At 37.3% G+C, this 25062-nt stretch overlaps 2 protein-coding genes across 4 annotated transcripts in view; one reads left to right on the top strand and one right to left on the bottom strand.

Moving 5' to 3' along the window:
• The window catches only part of Tmtc3 (transmembrane O-mannosyltransferase targeting cadherins 3), a 53821-nt gene extending 45654 nt beyond the window's left edge, over positions 1–8167 (bottom strand). Inside the window, exons 1-3 of one of the 2 annotated variants that reach the window (XM_036169850.1) lie at positions 7982–8167; positions 1636–1748; positions 491–706 (exon numbers count right to left, since the gene is read on the bottom strand). In XM_036169850.1, coding sequence (XP_036025743.1) covers positions 491–694 — 204 coding nt within the window. In that variant the 5' untranslated portion in view covers positions 695–706; positions 1636–1748; positions 7982–8167. Of the gene's footprint in view, positions 1–490; positions 707–1635; positions 1752–7981 lie in introns of both variants that reach the window. The other variant, XM_036169849.1, reaches the window with a different exon arrangement.
• Positions 8168–8315: 148 nt separating this feature from the next.
• The window catches only part of Cep290 (centrosomal protein 290), an 83922-nt gene continuing 67175 nt past the window's right edge, over positions 8316–25062 (top strand). The window contains exons 1-12 of one of the 2 annotated variants that reach the window (XM_036169571.1): positions 8316–8576; positions 9113–9270; positions 9411–9488; positions 10391–10460; positions 11140–11186; positions 13861–14004; positions 16988–17041; positions 17915–18067; positions 18803–18985; positions 19567–19656; positions 21780–21902; positions 22960–23083. In XM_036169571.1, coding sequence (XP_036025464.1) covers positions 9169–9270; positions 9411–9488; positions 10391–10460; positions 11140–11186; positions 13861–14004; positions 16988–17041; positions 17915–18067; positions 18803–18985; positions 19567–19656; positions 21780–21902; positions 22960–23083 — 1168 coding nt within the window. In that variant the 5' untranslated portion in view covers positions 8316–8576; positions 9113–9168. The remainder of the gene's footprint in view (positions 8577–9112; positions 9271–9410; positions 9489–10390; positions 10461–11139; positions 11187–13860; positions 14005–16987; positions 17042–17914; positions 18068–18802; positions 18986–19566; positions 19657–21779; positions 21903–22959; positions 23084–25062) is intronic. The other variant, XM_036169569.1, reaches the window with a different exon arrangement.

The following is a 25062-nucleotide window of genomic DNA, read 5'->3' on the forward strand; positions in this document are numbered from 1 at the left end:
AGCAAAGCCTGGTACATTCAGCTGAGGCGGGACTAGGCCCCACCCCCACTCCTCCATTGGTGAGACTCCAAAAAAGCCAGCCCAGGCACCAGGGGCAGATCCTGATCCCACAGCCAGGGGCCCTCAAACTGACCACGCCACACAACTGTCTCTGGCATGCATGGCCTAGTCCAGTCCCACGCAGGCTCCACAGCTGTCGGTCTAAAGTTCCCGAGTTCCTGTGCGCTTGGTTCAGGGAGACTGATTTTCTCAGAGCTCTTTCTATTTGTATTCCCTACAGTGAATCTTCCAGAAGCCTCAAAGATATCGAGGCTTGTGTTGGATATCATTGGTATACTGGTTAGTTAGCAATTAAATATCTACCTAAATATATTAATTTCAGTGATGAGTATTAAACTGTATTTGTTTTTTAGAGGTAAGTGAACTACACCTGTAACTTGTTAAATTTTTATTAAAAACTTCTGTTTTATATAAAAAAGGAATTATTTACCTCAGACATAGGAGTTCCCCAGAAATCATTCTGAAATAAAGTTTTTAAAGGTGTAGATGGATGGAGATCTTTATTATCCAGTATTGCTGAAACATCATCAAAAACAAACCCACAGAACAGACTGTTCCAGTAGCAGGCGGCAACCACACTGACTAGTAAAGCCACTTCTTTCAAGTTAATATCGGCCATCTTTCCTTCAAGCATTGATAAGCAAAACTGGAAAGACATGCAAGATAAAAGTGAAATAAACAACATTTCCCTCCAAATAATTACAACTTCAGTGTTAAATAATATTTAGAATAAAAACTGCACATTAATGCTTCCAGAGAGAGGATAAGCTTAAATACCATATATTTTTAAAGAACTCACTGCTTAACTCCATATTTCTAAGGCAAAATTCTTCCTTTTATACCTCTTGACCTTCGGGCCTCTGTCTCTGGCTAACTAGACAGTGAAGTCCATCAGCTGTCACTGGCTGACTCACTGGGAAGCAGGCACACTGTGTATCTTGTGGGAAGCCTACACACTGAGCAAAAGATTTCCAAAACTAACGGAACTTTATTTCAAAATATTTAAAAATTAATCTAAACCAGAGCTTCTGTAGCTTTGTTGAATTTTAATCAAAAGCCTTGTAAAAGTATTTCTTGAGTCCTTACATTCTGGTTGTATACTAGCAATTCCCTAATCCTAATATTTCTTTCTATTTATGTGATTTGGCTCTTTGAATATATGAGTTTATGACCTGGATGTAAATCATCTTTCTTTTGATCACTGCACTGAAGGCTTTTAGCTTAGAATTTACATGTTATAGATGACAATCCTTAACTGAGTAAAAACACAACGTCAGAACCACTGCTTTAGGAAATATTGAGTTAGGGGAATGGTGTAGAGAAAGGGCTCTAATAACTGGAAAATACAGAAAAAGAAAATCAGCCACTGTTATAACAAAGTGAGAAATTATTTCAAACAGAACTAAACCAAGCTGGCCATTTTCTGTTCTGGGTAGTGCCACTAGATCTCTGAGTATTTTATTATCATTTGTAAAATGCAGATTACTAGTTCCTAAAATCTGTTAATAGCCAAATACCAAGTCTGTGCATAAAGTATTTAGACAGCAAGGGAGTTTGAAGGTATGAGGGTCTTACCTGAGGAATCACCTAGGTAGGCCCAATACAACAGCTGAGTCCCCAGGAGTGAAAGAACACCTGGAACAATAGATGTCTGCCTGGGGACCATGAGCCAATAATGGCAGCAGCCCCTGCTATGTTGGAAAAGGAAAGGGTTAAAAATAAATAAGTAAACAAACAAACAAACAAATAAATAAAATCTGGATTCTTTATTAGAGCTTTACCAACAACTACTGACACTTTGATTTTGATTTTTATCTACTTAGAAGTATTGTGTACTTTTGATTTTCAAATTGGTAAGAAAATAAATGTAACTGAACTATATTTGTAGCACGTTGTTGCAGTAGCAATAGTTATTGATGTACTATTAAAAGACAGAAGGTTTGAGATCTGAGATTATGTGCAGGAGTTCTGACTCCATCAGAACTGGAATGAGAAATAAAATAAAAATTCCAGTTGGCAATAAAAAGGGCACAGGCTTAAAATATGATGCAAAACTTAGAGGATGTATTTAAACTATTAATGTTAAAGCATGAAAGTGCTTCTATAATCATAAGATGTCTTACATTTACAGAAAACACAAAATTCCAACCAATAAAGCAGAAAGGACATAGATGAACCCTTTAGGAAGTAGTTTTCAGGTAAAAGAGAAATTATTTAAGGCTTCATCTTGACTCCAGAAGTGACTTCTCATCTCTGAAGGGCATGGATTTGCAGGGACCTGTTAGCTCACACTGCCAAAAGATGATGGTGTTTCTAATTCAAAAAATGGGTTCAACGAGCATTTTCTTCAGCTCTTGCCAAGTTGGAAACTAGAATATGGGGTACTGTTGTTATGGGAAGAATATATATGTATACATGTATAATGATAAAGACTACTAACAGAGGCCACAGCCCAATTCTGGAAGCTAGAAAAGTCAAAGGATTAGTAAGCTAATCAACAGGTTGCTAAAAAAATGATTTCTAAATTGAAAGAGAAGCTGTGTATTTTGTTCCTGGCACTCTTCCAACAGCAATCACAAAACTGGTTCTAAAGATTTTAGGACTAGGAACAGATGAACTGGTTAAAGTCTGGCCTTTCTCCCATCCTAGGCAAAGACCGGAGATTTCTAGAATATTAAAACAGGATCAGCTATATAGGCTACATAATGATGAGAAAAGAATCTTATTGTTAGTGAGGGTTAAATAAGTTTGTCTACATTATTTATCCTGAGGCCCTCCAGCTCTCTTCTCTAATAGGGCAGATAGTTCTCTACAACTTTTCACCATTGGGAAAATTGCAGGATTCTAAAGGCTCACAAAAATGGGTAGGATTCCAAACCAGGAATCAAAAAAAAAATTTTTTTTTTTTTGCAATCAATGGTACAATTCAGAATAAACACTCCACAAAACACAGAGAGGAGCAGTGCTTCAAATTTCTATGAGAAAAGAATTTCCAAAGTAAAAATTTTTATTCAGAAGCCCAGATTACATCCATGGAAAAGCAGAATAGAGAAGTTTTGAAGTTACTAAGTTTTAGGATGTTTTTCTCTCTCAGCCAATTGGGACAATAGTAACTAAGTAGTGTATACTAACTAGTAAGCAATAGATAGGGAAAGGGGGGACAGAACCCGGCTGTGGCAGTCGAGTATCTCAAAGGGCAGAAGGATTCACTTTAGCTCATGGTTTCAGAAGGCTCAATGAATGGATCCTGGGTCACTGCTCTGGCCCTGTGGCATGGGAGAACCACAGCATGGCAAGAAGGCACCAGGGAAGTAAGCTGCTAAGCTGAAGGTAGGACATGACAGAGAAAAGGGAGACAAAGGATGGACACAGCGGCAAGTCCAATCCTTTAACTGCACGGAGACCCACATCCTCCGTCAGGCTCCACCCACCAACTTTCACTACTTCTCACGAGTACACTCAAATATGAACAGACTGCTTATATTCTAGAACTCAGGATCCAATTTCTGCCGAAAAGCTGCTCCTCTGAAGACTGCACTAGTACTCAGCACATGAAGTTTTGGGGACATTTCATATCAAAGTTACTAAACAGTATAAAGCAAAGGAAACAAGCAGAATGACAACCATGGCATGTTAGAAGGTTTCTAAATGATGATCCCAAGAAGATATAATACCCAGTGTACTTAAACAAAGTGCAACAAAAAACTACTGTGTTACTAAGTTGTACATGGACACACACACACATCAAACAGGAAAGCAATTCAGGTACCCACTATGAGGAAGATTTTTTTTTTTTTTTAAAGTGTTATATAAAGTTGGAAACCTCTCATTATAATGCGGCAGGTCCCAGATCTGCTAAGACCAATTTACTTATAATGAAAATGTGTTCCTTGATTAAAGGTTTTAATAATACAAACATGTTAATAGAAGATAATGTGGCATATTGCAAATTGACATGCTGGTTTCATAATTATATTTCAGAATATCTGTGATAATATGCAATATAAAATATTAAGTTAACTAATTTATTACAATATGAATTATAACAATGTGAGAGTTGCTAGTTTTGAGTTTAATTTACTAGCTTTATGAAAGTTAGTGAAGCTGTCATGATACATGGATGGCATTGTGATCAACAAAACACACGCTGAATGGTGAACTTGGGGATTAAACTGCCTAGTGAGTTAGTGTTCATAGTTTGTGTAAGTACACTCTTGAATGATCACACAATGGCACTGGTTTAATGACACACATTTAAGAATACATTCACATCACTTAAAGACATATAATTACACTGCTAATGTTTGGCTTAAATTAAGCATCTCATTTAAGTACTTATTAAAGATGAATACATTCAAATTATAAATGCAGTTTTGAATTAAAACTATTTAACTACACTTTTACTTTTTATGGGTGCTTTTTATTAGTTTTGTTGCCTCCCAATTTCATGTATATAAAATTACTCTGACCTCCACCATTTCTATCCCTCTTTGTCTTGCTTTCTCCCTACAAATCCACTTCCCAAATTCATGTCTTTTTCTTTTAACGGAGAGCAAACATAGATTCAGGCAAAGTGTGACAGAACTTAGAGCAGGAAAAGCTCCAAGGGAAACTATGCCTAAGTGTTAAATGTTGTTCATTAAAGAGTTTAGTCTTTTTGAGCTGTTATTTTTTAAATGACCTTTTATCATAAACAAAGTATGATCTTTAGGTCCTAAAGATTAAAGAACACAGAGTATAAAGTGTTAGTTTAATAAAGTTGGGTAGATCCATGGCAATTATATAGGTAGGCATGGTTTAAAAATTGTGGTACTTATAAGCTAAAAAAGTTCCATTCAGTAACTATAAAGCTCAATTCTACTGTAATCTTCCAAACTCTGAATTTGATTTTAACTTTGAAAACTGTCCTCTTCCCCAGGCTCAGGCTCACAGCAAATGGGACATGATCATCACTCCTTCATGTAGATAAGATATTTCATATTCTTGTTACTTACACACACACACACACACACACACACACCCACACCCACAAATTTTGTTCTCAATAATTTAAGGTAGAATAAAGAGACAAGGAGAACAAAAAGCTACTTACTTGACTACTATATTCAGACACTCATGGGTGTTTGAGGGTTCTCTGAAGAACAAAACCCCATATAAGGGCAGGGAATGTAGTTTAGTAGTAGAGTACTTTGTTATCATATAATATGTTTTGTTTGTGTGAGTGTGCATGTGCGTGTGTGTGTGTGTGTGTGTGTGTGTGTGTGTGTTAAAAGATCTTACTATGTAGTCCAGTCTATTTAACTTCAGCATCCTGTCTGGGATTACAGTCATGTACCATGATGTCTATCTTTGCTGCTACTTAAAACAAACAAACAAACAAACAAACAAACCAATGTTATCAAGTGAAGTGAGATCTGGAATAAATGCAGGGTAGTTAGAAAAGGGCTGGGAGAACAGGTTTTAAAGGCTTCCCAAAGGTTTGTACCATGAAAGGGAGAATTAGTCCTAGTATAGGTCCTGAGTGCAGGTATGCCTTTGTTCAAGGTTTCCTGCAGGATAGAGTTGATGAAAAAGTACTTACACAGTACTCCTTATTAGACAAGGTTCATTGGGGGTATTAGCATATATACATGGGCATGCAGCATAAAGCAAATGGGATGCCCAACTTGTTTGCCTACAAAAAAGAAATATCAGCATATATGCACATAAAATCCAACTGTAATCAAAGGTTACTTATGAGCTATATTGTAGATATAAATTCAATTTCTTCAACAAAATTATATTAAGTTCTTAGGGTACTAATCTAATGATAAACTTGGGAAAGACAAATCTATAGGTCAAAGCTAATTCCTTACAGTTCTATTTCTTGGGAAATCAACAAAATCATTCAGATCTTCTCTATAGCCTCCTCTATTTATTACCATCTTGAAGTCTACAGAACTTTTGTATGCAAAGTCTGTGTTTACCCTGAATCATACTTAGCCTTCTAGTCGGCGTATGCTAAAGAGAGACAAGTATCTGCTTGTTATACATGCATTCCTCTACCTGAACATCAAGTTCCTTTTGGAAAAGTATCTTGAAAAACACCTTTACCATAATAGGCATTAGCTAATAAATTTCTTATGCTCATGCATTACTTTGGAAACTAGAGCAGTAAGTGAGCAATAGACAGGTAATGAATTTAAGTCCATTGGTAGAGAGAACAGAGGTAACAATTACTAAAGGCAAGGCTTTCTCACAGAGTGATTTTGGTTAGATAAAACTGTTCATACAAGCCCAGGTTAGACAGAACACAGGTCTAGGCAAGCTCTCCTGCAACAAGGCTATTTACAAAACTCTTGCATACAACTAGCTCTTGGGAAAATTTGAAAAACAAAGGAATTCTGATGAAAAACTACCTTAGTCATTTTAAAATTATATATCAAGCTGCAGAATCAGAACTTCAGTTAAATGTCCTGACTCACAGGTACAATAGATAAAGACCTGGATCACAAAATAATTTCTTTTCTGCTTTATGCTTAGGTCAAGCACAGTGTATTAGCTCAAAATACTGTTAAGACAAATTAGAGAATGGAATTTAAGAAAGCTTATACTTTAGTTATGATTGTCACTGAGATCTAAAGTCTTAGCTTAGTCAGTTATTAACTACTTCTCTGAACTTATTCTTTATCAATAGACTATGCAAATAATACAAATATGAACAAGAAAGAGAAGGAAATAGCAGTACAAAAACAACAGAAACAACACAAAACTAGTTAATGAGTGATAGAAAATAAAGTATGCATTAAAAAATCAAGAGCAAATATCAAGGTTTTGTGATTAAAAACAAATTCTTAATATTAATAATCAGTGAACACCATAGTATGTGTGCTCAAAAATACTGTTTTATCTCAAGATTTTTGACAAAATGAACATGAAAAAGAATTCATATTCTCGAGTAAACAAAGTTATAAAATCAAAATGTGCAAAGTACATATAAAATCTAATGTCAAAGTTTAAAACAGTAAGACTGAAGTGCAACTATTTCACATACTTCACAAATACTAGTTCCTAGTGATGTGTCCCTCACACTAAATGAGAAAACAGCGCATAACCTCTCCAAGCTCCCATCTCTTAGATGGAGAAGCACTCATATTGCTGCTGTACCTCTATCAAGAATAATGCAGAAACCGAACAGTATTTGGAAAAAGCAAACATGGTTATCAGTCCTACCAATCTGAACCTTAGTATTTGTTTCAAATACCATCATTGTGAGCTATTTCTAGTTTTTCTCAACCACACGGTTTGTACAGAAATTTTTTCAAAAGTAAATTCTGTCTACCGTTTTTTTCTTTTAATTACTGTGTGTGTGTGTGTGTGTGTGTGTGTGTGTGTGTGTGTAAATGAGACACACTGTTTCAGACAGAAGCCTACAAGCTTCCTAAGTTACCTGCTGGTGTACAATAGCTACGGAATGAACAAAAGTTGCCTGAGTGAGAAGGCAAACACCCAAGAAGGCGCTTTCTCAGAGCCCCCCCATTGGTACCCAGCAAATGACAGCAGAACGCCTGAACTTGGCATGGCCCCCTCTCTCTCTCCTGCAGGGCTCCCTTCCTACCTTCGGCCTCCATTCCACACTTCACAACCTAATAAGCACTACGAACCTCCAGCTGCTGCAGGGGGCGGGCGAGCCGAGAGCCGGCCCCCTCCCGATCGGGAACTCGGGGGGTCCCCAGCTCCACTTTCCCCCAGCAGGTTAGAGCCCAGGGCAGCTGGAAACTTTTCTGACTTCCTACCGGGAGCCCCGAGCACACACCTGAGCCGCGGGAGGAGTCTTTCCCCACCTCTGCAAGATCCTGCCGGCCCTTCGGCCCCAAGCTAGAGCTACCCTGAAGCTCAAGCGCTCCCTGGATTTCCTCCCGGCCGCTGACCCCGACCTCACCTGAGGGCGGGTCCGCCAGGAGATGGTTCAGGGAAGCCTCTGGGACAGTGGACCGGAGAGGGACTCCGCGGAAAACACTGTCATAGTCCGCCACGCCCGGGTGCCCCGGGGTGGCCGCACTTGAGCTGCCGCCGCGCCTCCCGCCTCCCGATCCTTCCCCAGCTTCTCCGGGGCGGCCGCAGCGACCCGCATTGCACGCCGGGAGAACTCGCAGTTCTCCTCCTCCGAGACTTCCAGTCCCAGCATGCACAGCCGCAGGGCCGAACTGCACTCTGGGATGTAGAGTCCTCACCCCATGACTTTCCCCGCATCCAGACTCGGGCCGTGTCGGGGATGGAGCGCCGTAAAGCTTTTCCCACCGTCGTGAAATGTAGTCGCCCCTCGTATCCGGTGGCCTAGTTCCGGCCCTGGCTGGGCGGGGAGTGGGGTCGCCTAGCAGCGGCCGCCGCTTTGGCTCGTTCAGGAGGAAGAGTTGGCGGGAGCGGGAGTGCGCGAGGACAGCGCCTGGAGGAGAGGAGGCCCCGGGCGGCGGCCGAACCCGCAGTGGCGTTCTCTATAGATGAGCGACTGCCGCAGGTTGCAAGGCTTGGTTTAGGTGGGTGGATGCCTGCGAGCCGGAGCAGCTTAGTGTCTTTCACAGGTTCCTAATCCCGAGAGACAGTATGCAGTCTGCCTACCCTGTCCTTCTCCCCTCCTGTCCTCAGTGCCTGCCTCAGCCTTCTTGATTCGGTTTGGTTCCTCCCACACTTCATCCAGTTCAGTATTTATTTGTACACTTAAAAAAACAAAAACAAAAACAAACAAACAAAAAAAACCCACCTCTCTCGTCCCTTCTCAGAGTCGGGGGATGAGTTCAAACTTCCAGACATCCTGGGAGCTGATATCCTCACTGATGGTAGGGGACTTGGAAGAGAGGACTCCGGGGGTCTTTAGGACTTCGTTTTAGCAAAGAAGTAATAATCTGGCGTGTACATTATCGGATAGTCTGTGCCAGGTGGACTAATTTTCCAGGATGTTTGTCCTTGCCTCTGTTTTGCAGATTCAGGAGCCAAAGCTCCTTGTCAACACCCAGAGAGTTAGAATGATCATGTAAACACTGCAGTGCCATTTTTTTTTTTTTTTCCCTTGAAGATGCTGAAATCCGCCTGTTTTGTTGTATGAGCTGAAAGACGGGGAAAGAATTCAAGATGCCACCTAACATAAACTGGAAAGAATTAATCAAAGTAGATCCAGATGACCTACCACGCCAAGAAGAGTTGGCAGATAATTTATTGGTTTCCTTATCCAAGGTGCTCATTAAATAATTTGTACACAGATACTTACAGTGTGATGAATTGAAATTGCTTTTTGAAATCACTGAGTGCTACGGCTGGAAGAGGGCTTGTGTTTATGTACAGGGTATTAAATGGTCCGTTTTTTGGTTTCGTAGGTGGAAGTGAATGAACTAAAAGATGAAGATCAAGACAACGTGATCCATCTATTCAGAATTACTCAGTCACTAATGAAGGTTTGTATGCAGGAGCTATGTGACTAACTGTAGAGGGAATGCAAAACTCTATTTCTATGTAAACTAATATTTGTGGAAATATTTGGAAGGCCTGTGTCACCCCTCAAAAATGAATTCTTTAAGTGTAGATCTAAAACTGTGGGTTGTAGTATGCATAGCAAATCTAGTTCCTGTTCTGAAAATCCTTAAAGTGTGTGTAGGGGAAAAAGTAATTTAAAAAAATAACGTAAATATAACCAGGGGTTCAAATAAAAATGTGAAATGTCTCCTCTAGAAGCTAATGGTGAAATGGTAAGATGATTCTAGATTCTTCATAAGTAAATACTAAGAAAGGATATGTTCTTACTCGTTACATTCGGGTAGAATATAGAAAATCTGTATTTGTTGCTGTAGACAAACAGATACTAGCTTGGTAATTTGGGATATACTGTCCAGGGGTTTGAGGCTGCATTTTTTTGTTATTAGCAGTTTAGGATTGAATAAAGGTTTTTGAATCATAATTGATAGATACAGAAATGTGCTTAAGAAGGCAAAATTAGAAGTGCTGTATAGTGCAGCTTGAAGGGGATTGGAGCTGAGGAGCTCCAGTTGTAATAAGGAGTTAATAAATAAAATTATGTACCAGAATAGTAACATTTTCTGGAATAGAAAAAAAGATAATGAAAAACATTTAAAATAGTGGATATAAATAAAACTTAAAGGAAAAAAATCAGAGATGATTCACAACCTTGCTGCTCTAGAATTTATAGGTTAAGTATTTATAATTCAACAAATATTTACTGACTGTGTGTTAGCCATTTTACACCCTGAAGACTTCGAAAGCAAATGAAAGAAAATTCGCGTGTTCACTGTTTATATTACAGTGTTAATAATACAGACTTTTCCTCCCTTTTCGTATTTAGATGAAAGCTCAGGAAGTAGAGTTAGCTTTGGAAGAAGTTGAAAAGGCTGGAGAAGAACAAGCAAAATTTGGTAAACCTCTTGGGGAAAAAAAAACAACTGTTGTGATTCCGTTACTTAGTAGTCAGTACAAAATTAATTTCTCCAGGATACACATTCAGTTCCTATTGAAAGATGCTGCATCCTTGCACCATTTTAGGGACTGACTGACCTGAGTGGTGGTTAGAGGATGAAAAAGACAACCCAAAGACACAGAGAAAAGCTGGGTTCGGGTGGACCAGGTTTTCCATCAGAGGACCTGCAGCACCCCAGGAGCTCAGTGTCTTTATTGTGTACCCTTGAAGACAGGCGGGTTGTGTACAGAGGAACATGAAGTCATGGGATTGCCTGCAAATAAGCTAGGAGGCAGGGTTTCTGGTATACAGTGGAACAAGGAGGCAGACTGAGCTAGTCAGTAGGGAACCATAACATCACAGGGAAGAAAGCTGTGGTGGACAGTTTCTGCACATGCTATCAACATCCACACTCAGATGGAGGGAAGGCTCTGCTATCTGCCATAGTTCTGAGGCTTTGCCCATTGACTCAAGACTTCACTCACTCAGGTCAAGACAATTCTAGAATGCCTGTTCTATGGATTGGGTATATTGGTGTATATATTTGGCATATATTTTACACTATGTTATTGACATTCACTTAAAATCTGATTACAGGCAATTTAACCAATTGAAACATTTGTATTTTTTTGTAATAGAAAATCAACTAAAGACGAAAGTAATGAAACTGGAAAATGAACTGGAGGTATGTCCCTTTGTATTTCCTTGAGTGTAATTGTTATTCATTGTATTACGTTATTTTGAAATTTTTCTATTACTGGGTTGAAAAATACAAGGGGAACTTTGTGCTCAGAGTTTGCTGATTGTACAGCATGCGGTTTTTATGATTTGATTTCTAAGAATTAAGCATCGAATAAAATAAACAGTTGTTTTTCGAATGGAGCTGTCAGTTCAGAAAAGCATCTAGAAAGAGTGGGAGTAGCTGAGGTGAAGGAGTGTGGGAACTAACTACATTGAGGTTCTGTAAAGGTAAGAAGGGACGAGACACAAACAGATTAGCCTTGGAAGGAGGAGAGAGGGAAAAGGAGATGTGTGCAGAACTTGTCTTACTTGTGAGTGTGGCGCTTAGAGGCTGAGAGACTGGAAATGAGGTCATCCATAAGGCTGAAGAATGGAAGACAGTGAGGTCAAGATTGCGGAATGTCAGCTAAACTCTGCAATACCGTGGGGAAAGGACTGAAGACTCGGCATCTGATATAGTCAGATTGGAGTGCTAGTCCTCATTATTCTGACCTAACTCTACTTGGATGAGTTAGTTCATATCTCCTGCTGTCTTTGAAGCCCCTGGAAAAATGTCAGGTACTTTTAGTACATATTTTTATAGTAAATGATTGATGAAGGTGAATCGGTTCTGTACTGTTACTTAGCCAGATAGCTGACAAAGAATTGAAGCGTGTGTGTGGCAGTTGAAGGTCTTGGTAGGAAAGTAGTTGAAGTTTTGATGATGAAATCTTAGCTGCATAGGTAGGATGTCCACATTGGAGCTGGGCCAGGGGAAGGTTGGAGACAGGGAAAGAGAAAGTCAAGGATCTAGGGGTCCTTTGAGTTTGTAAAAGGGAAAGTACTAGAGAACAGCTGAGGAAAATGTTCCTTTGGACAGGATCTGTTATGGGCATATGTGTGGCAGAACACAGTGAATCAAGAAATGAATTATTTTTAAATAGTTATTTACAGTTATTAAAATAATTCCTGTGAAAGTTATGGGATTGTGGAAATTGCTCAGGCTGATTTCTGATGGAAGACTGAGCCTAGCTCCCAAGGACTTGTAAGCATGAGTAGGAAAGTGGGGGCTTGCTTATATTGTAAGCATATTGGAGTGGGAGAACTAGATATCTTATAGAATCAAATGAAGTGCAGATAGAGAGGATGGTAGAAAAACGGCATGAGTTGTAGCTTGGAGGTGGCAGGATGGAGGAAACCTAGGAGAATACTAATACCTTTTCTTGATCCTGAAAGAGCAAACAGCTCCCTGTTGAGAAAGTTCCAAGAGAGTCAGTATCCAAAAAGAACATACTTGCAGTGTTGCAAGGAAATAAAGAAGGATGTAGTTAAAAAACAAAAGCTCAAGATGTCAAATACGTATTTCAGAAGATGCTTTTAGAGGACACAGTGCAAAGCATCCTGGAGCAGAGAAGACTGAGAAGCATTTGAATAAGAGGAAAGTAGCAGAAACGTGTGGGCAGTGTTCAGTGTGAGACAAAGTTAGGTGGCTAATGAGTCAGGTTTTGGGGACATGGTCCAGTTGACAGGAATGTGGAGTAAAATGAATTGAAATGTCAGGAAGGTTTGAAAGTGAGCCTGTCTTGGTTTTCTTGTGGAGTAGTACTAACCGGTCATAGTACTATCTACATTTGTATTTGATCAAACTCAAAATTCAATTCTGGAGTTGCACTTGACACAATTCAGCTGTACACATGGCTTCTGAACTAGACAGTGGTGGACACAACAGAGAGTGTTTCTGCTATACACAGTGCTGTCTGTTCTCGGTAGTTTGTGATATCCAGGAAAAGGCAAATCAAGAGGACCAAGGTGGTTTCTAAGACTCAGGAGCAGTCTTCGTAATTCACTGCCTTAGTCTCAAAGCCTTGGCAGTTTAGTCTGTATCTATGTCTTGGTGACTGTAACAGAGCCTGCAACCAATTTTTCTTTTCTTTTTTTTTTTTTTCTTTTTTTTGGTTTTTCGAGACAGGGTTTCTCTGTGTAGCTTTGTGCCTTTCCTGGAACTCACTTGGTAGACCAGGCTGGCCTCGAACTCACAGAGATCTGCCTGGCTCTGCCTCCCAAGTGCTGGGATTAAAGGCATGCACCACTACCGCTCGGCTTTTCATGGTTCTTTTGTTGGTTCAGGAATGCTCATGAATTTTTTACTTATAATTTTTTTTTAAAAGATTTTTATTTATTTATTTAATCTATGCAAGTGTTCTCTCTACATGTATGCCTTTAAGCCAGCAGAGGGCATCAGATCCCACTATAGATGGTTATGAGCCACCATGAGGTTGCTGGGAATTGAACTCAGCACCTCTGGAACAGCAGCCAGTGTTCTTAACTGCTGAGCCATCTATCTCTCCAGCCGCTTGACTTATAATTTAAATCCTAAATAAGTTCAAGGTTTTTTTAAATTTTATTTTTTATTGTATAAAATGATTTTAAATTTAAATATATTTTCATCATATTTTTCCCCTTCCCCAAGGCCTCCTCCCTACCCACCCAACTTTTTAAAATGGTGTTTACATGTCTATGATTTTAAAGATCTGATGCTGAAGCATGGGAAAATTTAAAGTTGAGTTCTTGTTTGTTGATTCATTTGAAAAGGAATTGCTTATATGTGGAAGAGTTAACCCTTGCCTTGTGACTTCCAGATGGCTCAGCAGTCTGCAGGGGGACGTGATACTCGGTTTTTACGTGATGAAATTCGCCAACTGGAAAAGCAATTGGAACAAAAAGATAGAGAATTAGAGGATATGGAAAAAGAGTTGGATAAAGAAAAGAAAGTTAATGAACAAGTAAGACACATTTATCTCAATTATTTACGATAATCCTCCATAGCGAATCTTACTTTTTATAATTGCCTTTCATACCAGTTCGTTGTTATGTGTTATAGTTGAGGGATAATGTGCACCTAGCTAATTGCTGTAGCAGTGTTCATTGTGACATCCCATTTTAAAAATATAATGAAATTACCTACTTTTAATGATATAACTTGGAAAATAATTCTTTAATTTTGTGGCATGTTTTTCTGAGGACATTAGAATAACCTAAAAGTAACTTGATCTTGAACATTGGTATGAAGAAATGTATTTCATGTTCATAAATAAGTAATTTTTCTAACTGTCAATGTATTTTGGTGAGTTTTATATGAATTAGTGACTTTTGATGTAGTAAAATTGGAAACTGTGAATACATGGCCCTATACTTCTTCAGCTGCTAGGGTATAATTTGCTTTTTTCACCTTTAATCTATGGTTATTACAGCACAACCAAAACTTTGCTGGGTAATACCAAAGTTCTAGTTCTGAGAGATGCTCACAATTTATAGTATTAACATAGGGATAACATGAAACTTTATGGGTGCATCAGGATGTAAGAGTAGGTTGAGATACGCTGTGGAGGGCTATTTAAACCAGTCTGGGTGTTCAGCATGTAATGCATAAACTGAGTCTGGAAGTAGAAGTGAGCGTGGCAACAGAAATTAAAATGTATATGGTATCAAAGAAGACAATTCTCTGGATAGAAGGCTCATCATTGACTAAGACTCAGTAAGAAATACGCAAGAACTACAATTACTCACTTGACTGAAATGTAGATAAGATGGAGCCTTCATCATTTGTCAGATACTTTGTATGCATTGATTGATCATTCCTTATTTGATACCTACCATATGTGAGACAAGAATCATTTCTGATACGGTGCAAGTGAAGAAATGAGGGATATAGACAAGAGTAAGTAAGTGCTTATGGTCACAGCTAGTGAAGGATAAGTAAAGATTTGAATGCAGCAATCCACTCAAGAATGGGCTGATAACCACTCTCCTATCCTACCTCCCAGCTTTGCTACTTGGGAACTTCTGGGAAAGGCCAGATCCTAAGGAACTCTTCTAAAAAATTGGAAGGGAATGTTTGAACACAGGATAGGTCAGATCAGTGCTTTTAAAGATTACTCTGCTTTGTGGAGAGTGGATTGAAAGGGCGTTTGTATTATTAATTCCAACAGGTACTAATGGTGGCCTGTTAAGGGCATAATTGATGGGATTAAGAGATGAAGGCATACTTGAGAGGAAGAGATGTAATTGGCTGTGGTCTATGATTGATGAGGGAGAGGAATGCAGTCTGTCTATTTTTTTGGTATGGGCATGGGGAAACATAAGGGTGCTGTTTGGAACACAAAGGAGTTTGGAAGTTTGAGATTATTATTTCAGTTTTGTAAAGTTGAATTTGAGGTTCTTGTGGACATACTCAAAGAAGCGATGTTTGAATCTCATATTCACAGTCGACACTGGACAGATCATGAGAATATATTAGTTTTTAATACAGATATTAATGAAGCTAGAACAATGATTGTAAGATGTATCTCTGACAAATGCTTACTAAAATAATGAAGTAGGTGCTCTTAAAGAAAGCTATCAAGAGTGCAGAGTTTGAGAAGCAAAAGGAAAACAATGGAGTAACATTGAATGATGAGTATTAAATTCTTAACTTTCCAATTCAGAATCCGATTGGACAGTTAATACTAGATAATAACAGTAGTCATAATTTTAATCACCATTAAACTTCTAAATTTGCATTGTGCCTTGCATGGTACTATAAGCTTTCTTTAAATATTTTATTTTGAAAAATATGTTTTCATGAAGATTATTAGAAAAACAATAAATATTCATATTCTTCTCATGTATATTTATCAATTCAGATTTCTGTCATATCTTTGGACACATAATTCTTCATTTTTCACTCATTTTTCTTTGTTGAGCCATTCAAGACTTAATTTTAGACATAATAATACTTTACACTTAAATAGTTCTCCAAAAGTGAGTAATCTCTTATAGAACCAAAATAGAATTGTGATGCTCAAGAAATGTAATGTTGATTCAGTAGTCTTATCTAATCTATGATTAGAGTTCCTCTGCTAACCCAATGGCATCTTTTATTTCCTACCTGCTGCCCCTGGAGTCTAAAGAACCATCATATGCCTCCTTAGAGAACTCTCTAAGTTTGTTGCATGCTATTGTGATTGGATTTTTTTGCTTGAGTAAGGCAGAAACCAGATAAGTGAAAGGCCATCAAAAGGATGTTTTATGAGACTGGGCAATAAAAAGTAAAAAATATTGGTCATATTTTTTTTCTTCTGTCCAGAAGAAAAAGAAACTGCCACAAATGAACTCTTTTAGGTGAAGAAAAGAACATTTGACATTTTCTGCTGTTCTGTTCATTGAGTATCACGTTAAGGACTTATATACATCATATTTCTCATGTCACCAGAGGAGATGAAATGAATTTAAGAGATAGTAAATGGCTTTTTCATTCTTAAGTAGGAATTGAAAATCAAAAGATATAAACCCAGGCCAATCGGATATCATATTGCTTCAATTAACTAGTCTCTGTACTGCCATTTTCAAGGTATTTCAGGTCTATGAAGAGCAAAGACTGTTTTTCCTTGGCATAAGGAAAGCCAGAATGATCTTAAACATTTAAAATATTGGGCGATATAACTATTAGATGTTTGTCTTTTTTAACCTTTAGTTTGCTTTTCATATATATAAATAATTTTTTTATTTATTAAAATTAAGCCTTTTTTTGTATTTTTTAAAATCCTTAGTTTAAAACTATTTCTTATTTGTGTCCTAGTGTGATATGAAGTCTTTAGTAGTTAAATGTTCTCTACTTTATTGGAAAAGATTTAGAATCTAAATCAAGAAGCTAATATGGGATTTAGATCGAATGAACTTTGAGTTTTATCTTATTTTTATTATTATTATTATTTTTTATTACTTTAGTTGGCTCTTCGAAATGAGGAGGCGGAAAATGAAAACAGCAAATTAAGAAGAGAGGTTAGTAGAAAACTTCAGTATGTGTGGTGGTTCAACAAAGACTTACCTGTCTGAAAGGTTCAGTGAAATTTGTATTTTAACCGGAATGTAATCTGTGTAACTGATGATAATCATACTAGCTGATGTTATGATGACTTTGTCTCAGGGAATAACAAAGTCAACCAAATGGGAGGCCCTTGGGTCATTTATCCCTTTCTTGGATCTGTGTAGGTCCATCTTGTTTCTTTTACATGGCTATGCTTCCTAATCAGCTAATTGAGCATTTGAATACATTTCTTTTTTTAGGACTCTTTCTGTAGCATGCTCATAATTTTGTTTCGAAAAAAGTCTTTTAAGTTGTATTGTTATTTTTGTATATGTGCTAAGTAATAATTTTGTCTTGTCACAAAAAATATTTTAATTAAAATATGATCACATCATTTTCCCATCTCTGTTCCTCCTCCAATTCCCATCTATCATGTTCTCTCCTTTTAATTATTTTATCTACAGTTTCCTTTTAACCTAGTCCAAATGTTCTTTCTTTTGGTTCATATTAAATAAATTTTAATTTTTTTTTGGCTATTTTAAAAAATATATTCAGTTATCTTAGAAAATTTCTTTATTCCTGTTTTCTTTAAAACTTAAATGTTAGTTTTAATTATGTGTTGCCTTTTTCATTTCTGATTATCCTTTTCCTGTCCTTTACTGAAGAACAAACGTCTAAAGAAAAAGGTGAGGTGGTAAGGGTAGTGAGCCCTTGGGAACTTAGACATATGTCTGGGAGCTTTAGTTAAAGGGTAGCTCTTCGTCGTTCTCAGTAGTATTGGCCTGTTGTGTTTCTTTTGGTTCTGGCTAGTATTTTAATGATGACTACTGCGTTTGCTCTAACCTCAGAATGAGCAGCTTCGTCAGGACATTATTGACTACCAGAAGCAGATAGATTCACAAAAGGAATCACTTCTGTCAAGGAGAGGGGAAGACAATGACTACAGATCACAGTTATCTAAAAAGAACTATGAACTGGTCCAATATCTGGATGAAATTCAGGTAAAGTGAGTCAGTCAGTTCAGAGCAATGGTTTTACAAACTTGAATATCAGCATGGTGTAAACCTAATCTCTATCCCTCTTTGTAATTTCTGATTATGTGTTTACCACTGTGTATTTTAAATGTTCTGTTTTGTGTGTGCACAGTGCTGTCTGTCCATATATGTGTGTGAGTGGGTGCCTGCCTGTGTGTGGAGCTCAGAGGATGACCTCTGCTATCTGTTGTCAGCCTCTGCCCTGTTTGAGATAGGATTTCTTTGTTCACTACTCTGTATTCCTAGGTCAGCAAATTCCAGGGATTGGGCTGTTTTCTGTTTCCCATCTCCTGGTAGAGCAATGGGAATAAAAATAGTACTCCTGTAACTGGCTTTATGTGCATTCTAGTGAATTCAAACTGAGTTTCATGTTTTTACACTGCACCTATTTTACCCACGGACACATCTCTGGCCACACTATGTACTTTTAAAGTACAAAGTAAAATGGGTCTCTGAATTTGTAATTATTTATTTACTCCTTACATTTGCCTATATTGGGCACCAAGAACAATTGAGATCCTATATACAATTTTCTTGACATCTAATTTGACTTAATTGGCCAATGCTACATTAATCCTAATGGTCTATGAAGAACCATTTTCTTCTCTAGAGGGCCCTATGGCTCTATTTAATTACAACTTAATATAAATTTCAGTTTCTTGTAAAACTATTTTAAACTAATAGTATATTTAACATTTTTAGACCTTAACAGAAGCTAATGAGAAAATTGAAGTTCAGAACCAAGAAATGAGAAAAAATCTGGAAGAGTCTGTACAGGAAATGGAGAAGATGACTGATGAATATAACAGGATGAAAGCTGTTGTGCATCAGACAGACACTGTTATGGACCAGATAAAAAAAGAGAATGAGCACTATCGACTTCAAGTAAGACTTCCTGTTGAAACCAAGACTTGCTCTCGTAGGCTTCAGATGGAGTTATTGCTGACTATTTGAAACTAGCAATGCTTTCATTTCCTAACGTGTGGATTTTGTTGCTTTTCTTCCTAAATATGTTGTCATCCTGATAGTACTTGTCCACAGGGGCTCTACAGTCCTCTCATGTGCCATGTATAGATTACATATGTACGTGAGGTATCTTGGGGATAAGGTTATGGTTTAAACACTAAATTCATGTATGCTTATGTCCCTTATATGCATACCATTACTACAGTTTTCATACACCTGTCTTTTGATTAAAACAGAGCATATGATGTATGATGTGTAATTTTCTACTTGTGGTACCATAAAGAGTATCCAATTTTGGACGATTTCAGATTTTAAAGTTTTATTTAGTGTTGTACAGCCATTAAGTGCCACCTTTAACTCTAGGGCTATGGCAGTAATAAATAGCATATGAAGTATAAGGCATCTGCAAGCATGTATCTGTGCATAAATCAGTATACATATATAATAATATATTGGATTGCACTAATTTGCACCATCTCATGACTGATGGCTCCTCTTAGGTGCGAGAGCTCACAGATCTTCTGAAAGCAAAGGATGAAGAGGATGATCCCGTCATGATGGCTGTCAATGCTAAAGTGGAAGAGTGGAAGGTGATGTCTCAGTGGAGACGACCTGTTCTCCTTTTGTGTGTTAACTTTCACTTTGATTCATAAGGCCTTACAGCAGATAATAATGCTTGTGTTGCTTTTTAAAAAGTTTACTATGTGTTCTGGCTAGAAAAGCTCTAAATTTCTATATGTAGACTTTTATTTATTTGGCAAGTGCTTTAAAGGCAAGATTAATCCACAATGAGATTAGAAAAAAGACTTGTCAAAATCATTTGGAAAGCCCTTCTAGAGTACCCCCATGTGTACCTGATTACTGTGTTCCAATCACACCTAATTCCAGAGCTGTGCCTTCTGTCAAGAAGCTAGGATTATGCAGTCAGGAGGTGTTTATTATTGGGGAAGTTCAGATAATCTGCATTTTAAACCACTGTGGTTGCAGTGGGGGATAAAGCTGAGTTAATCAGAAAGGCTCGGTTAATTTCTGATGCTTAGCTCTCCAGTTGTGTGGTAAGCACTCTGCTGCCGCTTCAACGTGAAAGCAGCAGTGACTGGATGGCTGGACAACCCATGAGCGAGTGAGCGTGGGTGCTTTCCAGGTCACAGGGAAACGAGTGGCAGGCCAGGCTTTTCAACTGTTGTTTGAATCATGTTTGCTCATTGAACATTTACAAGGTTTCCAGTTGGTCTTGTGAAAGCAGTGTTTTAATGAGAACATACACACACACACACACACACACACACACACACACACACACACACTGATATGTTTGTTTGTTTTGTTTTGTTTTGTTTTGTTTGGTACAATCATTTGCTACAAGTGTGATTGTGATTTAAATTACAACTATATCTATCTTTGGCTCTTACAGTTTTTTTATGTGAAGTGCTTGTTTTTATATTGTATAATTAAATTTATTATATTTTAATGCTTTTTGACCCTTCATTATAACTAGATACATTTAATATTGCTGGGCCAGAGGGCATATGCCCAATCCTATTACTCAGAAGGTTGAGGGTCCTGAATTGAAGACCAGCCTGGACTTCTGAGTAGTGAGACATTATCTCCAGATAAATAGAAAATGAATGAATATTTATATTGGCTAGTACACTTTGAAAAAAAAAAACTTTTCTCATCCAATTCCTAGTATCTTCTGGCATTATATTTAATTTTCAATCTTTGAAACATGTATATTTAAAGTGAAATGGACGCAGCTGAGTGACTTTCATTTAAGTAATATTTCTCGAATATTTCATCTTTCTCATATTGAAATGTTGTTCTATTTTTATTACATAGAAACTTGTGTTGAATTTGAATGTTTTTGTACTCCCTTTTATTCATTGATTAGCTGTTTTCTAGCTACATAACACATTTTTTTCTACATATACTTAATTGTCGCATGTCTAAATATCTGAAAACCTGTTCTTATTTTGGTTTTGATTTTTAGACTCTTACAGACAATTTTTATGATTTTTATGAATATCTTTTTGATTTTTTTGCCCTCTGTAGCTAAGAACACAAAATACTCTTCCATTCATTCAAGGTATTTTGTATTTTCCTGTGATATTTTAATATTTTCTTAATAAACATCTTGTATAAAAGATTTTGCAGTTATATAACTTTTCTCCTGAAATGAGGTCTGAGATCCAGAGAGTTTTCTAAAGGGTTGAATTGTGAATTTCAAACTGTATATATAGTAGTTGTCGTTACTGACACTTTTTTATTAAATGAATTTTATTTCCTGGGCTGGGGAGATGACACATCAATGCAGTACCCACTGTGGCAGCCTAAGGCCCGAATTCTGGATCCCTGGTACCTTGTGAAAGCATGCTGGGGAGGCAAAGGAGGCAGATTCAGGGGCTAGTCAGTCCAGCTAACCTGTCAGATCTAAGCTAATTGAAATACCCTATCTCGAGAGAATGATATTCCATGTCAACTACTGACCACACACAGACACACACACATAAACACACACACACACACACACACACACACACACACACACACACACACACACACACACATTATACACCACACACTGAAAAACAATTTTTAAAAGAATTTTATTTTTTGTATTGTTTTAAATGTATAGAGGTATTTATTATTTTCTATAAATGAGGAGTGGTTTGTTAATTTTCCTTTTCTATAACAGATCTTGTTTTGTTTATAGTTAATTTTGTCTTCTAAAGATGATGAAATCATTGAATATCAGCAAATGTTACATAATCTGAGAGAGAAACTTAAAAATGCCCAGCTTGATGCCGATAAAAGTAACATCATGGCTCTGAAACAGGTAAAACCTGCTCAGAATTTGCAGTGTCCGCAAATGATGTTAATGTCCGAGTCGTCCTGTCTGTCATCATGCCTGACTGGCGGCTTCCGTTACTGCATGCTTAATAAACTGAAGTTCCTCATCCGTCCCCAAATGGGGGAGGCGAAACTGGAATTGCGTTCAGAGTGAGAGTTATACTTCAGAACAATTACTTTGCTTTTTTATATTGCTATTAGTGTCAGTCAGGAATCACTAAGGAGCTACTAACAACCTGTAGATTTTAAGAACCTTACTGCCTTTTTATTAATGTCTATTACTGTATATCTTATGACGATACTAGCAAAATGAACTAAGTGTGGTTATATTGTTAATGCGCTACCTAAAGGTTTTGTTTTAGCCAAACAAACTTGTTCAGAAAAGCAAACAAGCAAGCAAACAACGCCCTGCACTTCTCTTATGTGTGCTCTTTCCGGTTCAAGTACTAAAGACAGAATGGAATTTGAGATGTAGCTGATGAATGAGAACAGTGATGAGGAAGTTGTTTCTAAACGAAGTATGGAAGGCATAAAAGCTGAGCTGGATGAAAATCCCAGGGAAAACATAGGAAGTGGTAAAGATAAGATTCAGTGGATGATGAGGAACAATATGTAAGAAGTTGTAAAATCTCATATATTAGGGAGTTCTGGAATACATTTTTCCGTCTTTATATATTAGCATGATAACATGAACTACCTGTTGTGAAGTACAGTTTGAAGAATGCGTAAGAAACATAGTTTGCTGGTTCTGGTGCCACCTACCAAGGTTGGCACAGTGGGTACAGACACGTGGTGTTTGCCTGACAACCTCAGTTTAGCCCTGGACCTGATGTCCTGAAAAAATGAACTGACTCTTACAAGTTGTTACCTGGCCTCCACACTCCTGCCTACACACATACACACACAAAATAAATCAATTAAGGTAATAAAAATTGTCTAAAAGAAACATAGTTTGGCCATGAGGAAGTATATTCTCTTATTTATTGAAAACATATATGTTCATAACAATGCAGGTTTATTTGATACTTCAAAATATTTTATAGGGTATTCAGGAACGAGACAGTCAAATTAAAATGCTAACTGAACAAGTAGAACAGTATACAAAAGAAATGGAAAAAAATACTTTTATTATTGAAGATTTGAAAAATGAGCTCAAGAAAGACAAAGGTAATTTAATATTTTATAAGTAAAGACTTTCATATATTGTATTTCAAAAAACTTTTTATAAAAATAAAATTGTGTAATGCTACCAAAGTGTTTGTTAAATTATAAATATTTTTAAATAATTATCCAAAATATTAATTATGTCATCTATTTCTAGTGTTTAAACTTGTAAGTAATGCATGCTTTTCTGTCATCTTTCTCATGATAAAAATTACTTAGACATTAGTATTAGATCGATTGTATAAAAAGCTAAAATGGTAATGTAGGTTGTCTTTATATCTTTTATAATTAACAAAGATTCTTTGGGGGATGTGTTACCCATTGTCAATTATTTTCAGAAATAATTGTGTATGTTGGCATTTGAAATAATTCTCCCAAAAATCTGTCATCCTATTCTTTGACTAAGTTATATTATTTTGCCTATTACATCAAATCCTCTGACTTTAAGCCCTGGAAATACCAGTATTTCCATAAGACTACATCTTGTAAGTATACTGAGGTATGGTAGTTCAAAAGCATTCACAATAAATTTATGGGCATACTTATACTTGCTGAAGATAAAAAAATTGATCAGGTGGGCAGTGTTGGCACACGCCATTAATCCCAGCACTTGGGAGGCAGAGCCAGGTGGATCTCTGTGAGTTCGAGGCCGGCCTGGTCTACAGAGTGAGATCCAGGACAGGCACCAAACTACACAGAGAACCCCTGTCTTGATAAAACAACAACAACAACAAAAAAACCAAAAAATATTCAGCCGGACATACAGATTGTAATTTAGACAGTAAAGCGAGAGTCTCATTGGACATGCTGGAACAGTGTCTTAAAGGCAGTGAAGGAGTAAGCAGTGTGTATGGTGGCAAGCAGTGGGGTATGTTCAAACTCACTGTTTAGGAGTCAACAAGTAAATGTTCGTAGCTGGAAGAGAGTGAACAATGAAAAATAGCAGAAAAAAAGGTCAGAGAGGATGCAAAAGGCCTTGTTGTTAAGTCTGCAGTTTATTGTAAAGAGTTTGACTTTTAAGTAAAAGAGATGGGAATGATTTAGTCTCACCTAGACTGTGTCTGCAGTAGGGTGTAGTGATTGTAAGGAAGGAAGCAGGGAGAGGTGTTACCAGGCTATGGGAATAACCTAATAGACTGGGCATTATGCTATCAGTGGTATTAACGGTAGGTAGTTTTAGATGTGTTTTGAAGGTGATAGGAGTTGAGTTAGTTAGGTGGAGGATTTGAGAGACACTCATTAGGACTTTTGATCTGTATCTTGAAAGGATTGTAAGAAGGGAAGGTTTAGAGATGATGAGGTACTGTTTTGAACATGTTAAATTTGTTTATTAGGCATCCAGCTAAAAGCCTTAGGTAGATACTTATGTATGGCTTCTAAAGTTCTTAAGCACAATTTAGGTTAAAGATAAAAGCTTGCCATCCATCTCCATGAAAATTCAGCTTGAAGTTAGAGACTAGTGTAGACCATCAAGGGAAGGAATATAGGTTATGTAAGAATCTCAAAATGAATCCCTGGGAATACTTCTAATTTGGAGGCTAATGAGATGAAATGAAATGACCACAGGACACTAAAACGGAATGTGCAGAGAGATGGAACACCATAAGATGCCAGTCCTGACAACCACAGAAAATGTCAGCTGGGAAAAAATAAACTCTTCATTTCTGGCGATAGTTCAAGATGAACTGGTGAAAAATCTATTTTACTGTTAATGGTGGTCATAAGAAATGTTGATTATTATTATCCTTTGTCATAGTAATGTATCTTTTACAGCCTTTTTTTATAAGCCTTATTCTTTTAGTTAGAGTAATTATACTCAATTCTGCTTTTAAGTTGGTTTTATTAATAAAATCAAAACAGCACCTTGGTCCTTGGTTTTACAAATATAAATTCTAACATGTAAGAAGCTTTTGTGCTGTACTTCTTTCCCTGTTTGGGAACAACTGGTTAATAGGAAGGAATACTCAATTCGGTTCATTCAT

Source organism: Onychomys torridus, chromosome 20, assembly GCF_903995425.1.
Source record: "Onychomys torridus chromosome 20, mOncTor1.1, whole genome shotgun sequence".
Classification (NCBI taxonomy): Eukaryota; Metazoa; Chordata; class Mammalia; order Rodentia; family Cricetidae; genus Onychomys; species Onychomys torridus.